Genomic DNA, 7,846 nt, shown 5'->3' on the forward strand with positions numbered 1-7,846 from the left:
AAGCAGGCTGTTTTAGCCTGTACACACTGAGTTGATGGCTTCCAGTGACCTGTTGTACTTTGGAGTCAAATTTAACTCACTTTCTGTTGTTTTACACAGATCAGTCACAGGACAGAGTGTTTCACCACATCTCACCTTTACAACAAACAATACCAATTTCATACAGCCATATTTCACTGAACAGGACTCATGTAGAGATTTCTACATGAAAGCCTCAAAAAGGTAGAAGCAGGCTGTTTTAGCCTGTACACACTGAGTTGATGGCTTCCAGTGACCTGTTGGACTTTGGAGTCAAATTTAACTCACTTTCGGTTGTTTGACACAGATCAGTCACAGGGCAGAGTGTTTCACCAGATTTCTTCTTTACAACAAAAAATACCAATTTGATACACCCATATTTCACTGAACAGGACTCTCTTGCTTCTCAAGCCGAAGCGAGTGTGTAAAGCTCCTTTTGTGGACTTTATGAGCTAACAGCCACCTAATAAGTTCTAAATGGAGTTTTAATACCAAAATACAACTGTATGATGGGTGTGGGACGCTGATTTGAGCTGTTGTGATTTGGGGCCCCTATGTGGCCCCTGAACGAAACTAGCTTGGGAAAGGCGGCAGAAGGGTGAGATTCAGGATTCTTGATGGTGTTGTCTCTGTGAGTCTTCTGGGTAAGTTTGAAGCCATTTGGAGCTCAACTCAGAGATTTCTACATGAAAGTCTCTAAAAGGTAGAAGCAGGCTGTTTTAGCCTTTACACACTGAGTTGATGGCTTCCAGTGACCTGTTGTACTTTGGAGTCAAATTTAACTCACTTTCTGTTGTTTTACACAGATCAGTCAAAGGACAGAGTGTTTCACCACATCTCACCTTTACAACAAACAATACCAATTTCATACAGCCATATTTCCCTGAACAGGACTCATGTAGAGATTTCTACATGAATGCCTCTAAAAGGTAGAAGCAGGCTGTTTTAGCCTGTACACACTGAGTTGATGGCTTCCAGTGACCTGTTGTACTTTGGAGTCAAATTTAACTCACTTTCGGTTGTTTGACACAGATCAGTCACAGGGAGGAGTGTTTCACCAGATTTCTTCTTTACAACAAAAAATACCAATTTGATACACCCATATTTCACTGAACAGGACTCTCTTGCTTCTCAAGCCGAAGCGAGTGTGTAAAGCTCCTTTTGTGGACTTTATGAGCTAACAGCCACCTAATAAGTTCTAAATGGAGTTTTAATACCAAAATACAACTGTATGATGGGTGTGGGACGCTGATTTGAGCTGTTGTGATTTGGGGCCCCTATGTGGCCCCTGAACGAAACTAGCTTGGGAGAGAGAAGTATCCAATACATTCCATCAAACTCATTTTTGACAGCTATTTCCGGTCCCCCCACCCCACCGGATGTCTGTATGTAACTGATAAGAGGGGGGCATCCGGTCCCGCCCCAACCGGAAATATGGCTGTATGTAACTGATAAGAGGGGGTTCATCCTGTCCCACCCCAGCCGGAAATATGTCTGTATGTAACTGGTAAGAGGGGGTGCATCCTGTCCCGCCCCAACCGGAAATATGTCTGTATGTAACTGATAAGAGGGTTGCGTACATCCTTCCATTGTGTGTTTTTCATTGATTTAAAGACTTTATTAAGTAATACAACTTGAATGAATTAACTAGGAGGTGTTTGTGACAATAAATTTATCATTAAAAAAGTATAGCAGTGAGTTATAAGTAAAAGGAGGAATCTCCGGGGCCAGCAAAGGATCTTTGGAATCAAGTCAGTCTTTATTATTAAACAAGTGAAGAATAAATTGAAATAATGACAGCAAAGCAGTAAAATGGTATAACGGTGAGTAAAAATTACCTTCAACAGCATGCAGCAAAATAAGAGTGAGTTCCAAAATTAAACTTTGTAAAATCTTTGCTAAAGCTTTGTGTGACAAACTTACCATCATTTAAGAACTAAAGAATAAGATGAAATAATTACAGTAAAATAGTATAACAGTGAGTTAAAATTAAACAGCATTTTTTAATTACCTTCAAAATCTTTGCTAAAGCTTTGTGTGACAAACTTACCATCAGTAAACAAGTGAAGAATAAATTGAAATAATGACAGTAAAGCAGTAAAATGGTATAACGGTGAGTAAAAATTAAACAGCATTACAAATTACCTTCAACAGCATGCAGCAAAATAAGAGAGTGTTCCAAATTACTTTGCTATTGCTTTGTCTTACAAACTTGCCATCATTATCACTCCAAAGCTGTAGCCTAGTCTTAAACTTGTGAGTCTTAAAACTTTAATCCTTCTAGAGTCTGTGTCTCCTCTTCTCTGTCCTCTCTCATTCTGGTGTAGCATAGGCTGTGGGGTGAATTGAGGAATGTGCTCCACCCCCCGCACCTCCCTCTGTTTTCTCAAAGAGTCGTGTTGTGTGTTTAGCTGCCATCCTCAGGTAATCTTGTAGACCAGTTATTAACTTTGGTTATCTATAACCCAGACTCCGGATGTTAAAAAAACGGTCTGGTTTTATCAGACAGAGTTCGTGAGTTCGTTTTTGAAACAGGAAGCTATTTTTATCAGCCGGAGACAAGAGTTTGGAACTAAATAATAATCTGGTTGTACCAGAAGTAACGGCCCCAACCCCTCATCAGTTATCTCCCACATGCAGAGCAGCACTCGTGTGTTTTTTTGTTTTCTTACTTCTATAAGTACCCTACCAGAAATCCAGAGGTCTTCACACTAGTGACTTGAAACCAGAGCGATGACCCTTCAAAGAGAACACGGTACGCATTCAGCCTTTCCTCCACAACTAAAGAAATAGCAAAAATCGACACTTTGTATTTTCATTCCTGCGTGTTTTCAATTAACAGTTTTTGACTTGATCGACAATGGGCTTCATTCAACCGAATATCAACTTGAAGGTAAGAGGGCCTTCTATGTACTAGAGTGAAATAGAAATGTTCTAAATTTAAAAGTGTACTATCCTGATGTGTATTTTGTATATTGTTTTTACAGATTTGTACTCAGGCGAGGAAATAGGTTCTACAAGGGAGAATGGCATTCCATCAGCGCAGGTTGTAGATCTCACAGGAGAAGTCGGTAAGTAAGGTTACCTTAACTTTTAATCAGTGTGTAGGTTTTATTTATTTATTTACAAACTTTTACGCAGATGTGGTAACAGTACTCTTTTCTTTCATTACACCCACAGATGGTGCGAGCGATTGTGAACGGTACTTTATGCAGGGTCTCTCCCCTACCAATTACGAGGAGAACGGTCCGGTTCCGGAATCGGATCAGCCCTCGGCTTCGGTACCGCAAGTGTACATAACACCGGGCTCCCCGGAACACGTTGAGCCGGATTTGTCCCCGGAATCACCCGTCGATGATGTAGAGCGCTCCAGTCAGGCCGCAGATGGGAGGTCACGTAACGGATCACCGGTAGAAGCGCGGGGACTGATAGCGGAGGAAATCATTCATCCGGACCCAGCAGAACCGTGTACGCCGCTGAATCAGACTGAGCCTATACCGAACAACGGACCTCGGAAAAGGGAACACCGTAGAAGGCTCATTTCAACCAGCAGCAGCAGCAGGAGCAGTAGTAGGAGCAGCAGTAAGTAAATTGTTATAACGCTCTAAAACCATTAACCTAGCAAATATGCAGTCATAAAAAAAGTATAGCCTATATACACAGTTTCCCGTGATACCATGTTGCTGATTATTAGGCCATACAATTAATGAGTTAAAAGTATTCCACACTATTTTCTCAAATACAACAGCATGTCAAATGTTCTATGCAGAAAGTAGTCTTATGAGTTAACCTGACTCTAAAAGCTATTTTGCTTCTTTTTCATAAAGTAGGCTATTACTGTGGTGTTTGTTCGTTTGTTTTGCACTTCTACAGTGTTTTGGTACTGATGTCTGACATTCAGGGTATTTAGTTAAAAAACTTTGCTTGTTTGCTATAAAGTATTAATGTAGTGATTTGTAGGGGTGATGCCTGACTTTCTGTATTAAAATACACAAAAGAGGTTAAAGTGTCTTTGTTTTTGTGTCCCTCCAGCAAACAGACCCCGACGATCCGTGAGAGGCTGTCAGAATTGCTGTCGGACTGCCCATGAACAACTAGTTCTAATGAGTAATGCTTTCCGACTAATGGGTGAAATGCTGGCTGTCTACAGTGATCATAATTAGTAAGGTGATTTATCTGAATTTGTTTTAAATGATTTTTTTTGTTTGTTTCATTTGGTAATTGTTTTTATTGTTGATTTTCACTTGCAATAGTTAGATAAACGTGTTTATCCTGTTTTTTATAGTGTCTGTTTTAAGGTTTAAGTGTGTTTTGATTTTATGATAATGGATGAAAACAAACCGTTAGGGCTTAGGCAGAGTTTATCAGACGAGGTAGATCGACATTATCAGAATGAGTCAAACTTTCAAAATGGTATAACTGAAAATAGTGTAATTGAAAACGAGACCTCCTCCAGTCAGTTCTTAGATCCGTTACACGCTATAAATCAAGCTCTCGTTGATCTGGAACGCTTAGAAAATGAAATACCAACTGCTTTATTAGATGAAATCAACCAAATGAATGAACCCTTTCACCAAAACAACATCCCCTCTTTACCCGAACCCGAGCATATTCCTGTCTTAAACTCATCTGTGTCTCCAGACCTGTTGATTCAAATACAAAATGCTCTCTCCGAGCTTGAAAATAATGCAATCCCTGCCTTAAACCCCTCTACATCCTCGACCTATCAGACCCCCATTAACTCCCCCCTCATGGAGCAGGTAGCCAACACTCCTCCCTTGCAACAGCAAGGGGGCAGCGTGTCTCAAAATAATGACCCTGTGGCACCTCAAGCAAGAGTCATATCACGACATAGATTCTGTAATTATGAAATACGTCAGGTGTTGCGCTTTCCTTCTCCAACCAATTCAGAGGGTGTTGTGGATTATGCTCAGTTTTACAATGGTACACTGGAGCAGGTAGATGCGATTTTACAACAAGCCTTGTCACACAGGAGACCCCAAGATGTGGTGCAGTTGGAGCTAAGAGGTGAAAATCTCCGTAATAATGTATCAGTTATCTTACAGGATGGTGATGTTGACAATTTAGCGGGTTTTGAAAGACTTTTGCTTCGCATAGTACAATCCAATTGGACCATTATGACAGATGGTGATCTAGAACTGGTTCTCCAAGTGATCACCTGCCCTACAGGCGCGGGTAAAAGAGCAATGGTGGATAAAATGTTACAAAGCGAAATCTTAAAAAAAAAACAACGCTTTCTGTACATTGTAGAAAACGAGGGGAATCACTTGTGTTTCGCCGTCTGTCTGGCTCATCTTCTACATCCCCTCCTCAACGATAGACAGGCTCTTGAATGCGGCAGAGAGATTCAAAACAAAGTGGGAATGGATGAACAGACACCTGTAGCCTTAAGCGACATCACGCGATTTGAACGTGCTTTGGACTGCAAAATTGTAGTGTTTTATAGAGGAGACGACGATAGGGCCCTCTGTAAATTCATGACCAAAAGCCCAAGACAGAGTAAAACCCTATTTTTGTTTCTCTTTCAGAACCACTACTATGGTATAAAAAATCTAAAGGCCTTTCTGGGTTCCCCATATCTGTGTGAGTACTGTTACACAGGGTACAACGGTGTGCTGAGTCACCGATGCCCTGCTCATTGTTCCGTTTGCTTTGACCCTACCTGTAATCAGAAGGGGTTCCAGCCTATTGTGTGTAAAGAGTGTAACAGGACATGTCGTTCAGAATTCTGTCTGACAAAGCACAAAGAGCCTACAGAGAGGCCCAGAACCAAAAAATTAGCCAGCACGTGCTCGTTGTACAAAAAATGTAACAAATGTGCACAGCTTTACTACTCAGCGATGAGTGGTGAAGGTAAACCCACACATGTCCTGCGGTGAAGTGTAAAATCTGTGGTGAGAAGTTGACCTCTGACGTTACAGATAAGAGGGAGATGCACCAATGCTACATCCAGACACTACCACCTGAAACAAAACACACAGAAAAATTGGTGTTTTATGATTTTGAAACATACGTCAATGAAAATGGCGTTCACATACCCTTTTTGGTGTGTACAAAAACGTTAGATGGCAAAACATGGAGCTCTCAAGGCAGAAATTGTGCCAACGAGTTTCTCACGCATTTCAGACGCCCTCTGTACAAAAATGCTGTGTTTATTGCTCACAATGCTCGAGGTTTTGACTCCTACCTACTCCTCAACGCCATGCTTGAACAAGCATTAAAACCCTCTTTGATTTTGCAAGGTTCAAAAGTCATCTGTATGACAGATCCTGATTTTAATCAAAAATACATTGACTCACTGTCCTTTCTTTCCATGCGTTTAGCCGATATGCCAAAAGCTCTCGGTTTTGATGACAGAATTAAAGGCTATTTTCCCCATAATTTTAGCTCACCTGCCCATTTGACCTACACAGGTCCCTACCCGGAGCCAAAAATGTACGGTACAGAACGCATGACTACGGTACAGCTGAAAGACTTTAACACCTGGTACGAGACGGCGCGCTGCGGTACATTTGATTTCATGAGAGAGGCCCGCCTCTATTGTGAAAACGATGTTGAGATTCTCGCAGAGGGATGCAAGCTGTTCAGAAAACAGTATATTGATGAAACAGCGGTTGACCCTTTTAGCCGCGCGACTATAGCATCTGCATGCATGAAAGTGTTTGTGACCAACTTCCTTCCTCCTAAAAGTTTGGCCATCCCCGATCCCAATAACTACACACGCCAGTTCAAAACGTATTCGAACGCAGGCATACAGTGGCTGCATTGGGTGGCTAGCACCGAAAACATCTTCATTCAACATGCTTTAAATGAGGGGGAAAAACAACTAGGAAAATACTTTGTAGATGGTTTTGCAGAGATCCAAGGTGTGAAATATGTATGGGAGTTTCTGGGATGTTTTTTCCATGGCTGTCCGAGTTGTTTCAAAGCTCATGAGACCAATCCTTTGACCGGCTACCCTTTTGAGGAGATGCATGCGAGGAGCGAGGAGAAATTACGTGAGTTACAGGCCATCCACAATGCTAAAGTGATTGTCATGAGAGAGCACACATGGACCGAGATGAAAAAATCACATCAGGGGTTAAAAGATTTTCTCAAACAGTATAAAGCTCCTCAACCTCTCTCACCCCGCGAAGCTTTGTATGGGGGTCGAACCTGTGCAGTAAAGTTGAGACACACTGCGGGTGCTAATGAAACGGTAGACTACTTTGATGTGACATCGCTGTATCCCTATGTCAACTGTAACTTTCCCTATCCTTTGGGGCACCCAAAAATAATCTACAAAGATTTCAAAGAACCCCAAAGCTACTTTGGAATAATCAGAGCCAAAATCTGTCCACCACAGGGTTTATTTTTTCCTGTTTTGCCCTATAGAACTGCAGCTGGTAAACTTGTCTTCACACTCTGCCGAACGTGCGCTGAACTTAATTTTCAGGAGGGTCCATGTCAACACAGTGATGAGGACAGAGCGATGACAGGGGTCTGGGTCACTCCTGAATTTAACAAGGCCTTGGAGATGGGGTATCGGGTAGCTGAGATCACAGAGGTATGGCAATTTGATAGACAGAGCGACTCGATTTTTGTTCAGTACATGCACACTTTTCTGAAGGGTAAACAGGAAGCTTCAGGTTACCCCCCTGAAGCCAAAGATCAGGCAGCCCGAGAAAAGTACATCAAAGACTATCAGACCAATCAGGGTGTTTTGCTGGATGCGTCTAAAATTCATCCGAATCCTGCAAAAAGACAAGTCTCCAAATTATGTCTCAACACATTCTGGGGGAAATTTGCACAACGCTCGAATCAGACA

At 41.8% G+C, this 7,846-nt stretch overlaps 2 protein-coding genes across 2 annotated transcripts in view; both read left to right on the top strand.

Moving 5' to 3' along the window:
• Positions 1 to 2,574: 2,574 nt before the first annotated feature.
• On the top strand, positions 2,575 to 5,622 carry LOC119896307. The gene is made up of 6 exons (XM_038709755.1): positions 2,575 to 2,773; positions 2,861 to 2,911; positions 3,006 to 3,089; positions 3,199 to 3,600; positions 4,051 to 4,185; positions 5,568 to 5,622. The coding sequence occupies exons 1-5, from the start codon at positions 2,752 to 2,754 to the stop codon at positions 4,179 to 4,181; spliced, it is 690 nt and encodes a 229-aa protein (XP_038565683.1). The 5' UTR covers positions 2,575 to 2,751; the 3' UTR covers positions 4,182 to 4,185; positions 5,568 to 5,622.
• A 1,888-nt stretch (positions 5,623 to 7,510) lies between these two features.
• LOC119918257 (MAP kinase-activated protein kinase 3-like) overlaps positions 7,511 to 7,846 on the top strand; it is a 38,865-nt gene continuing 38,529 nt past the window's right edge. Inside the window, exon 1 of the mRNA XM_038738898.1 lies at positions 7,511 to 7,585. Within this exon, the coding sequence (XP_038594826.1) occupies positions 7,511 to 7,585 (75 nt within the window). The remainder of the gene's footprint in view (positions 7,586 to 7,846) is intronic.

This window comes from Micropterus salmoides, unplaced genomic scaffold (assembly GCF_014851395.1).
Source record: "Micropterus salmoides isolate LMB-PRFRI ecotype aquatic unplaced genomic scaffold, ASM1485139v1 Ms_hic_scaffold_10, whole genome shotgun sequence".
Taxonomy (NCBI): domain Eukaryota; kingdom Metazoa; phylum Chordata; class Actinopteri; order Centrarchiformes; family Centrarchidae; genus Micropterus; species Micropterus salmoides.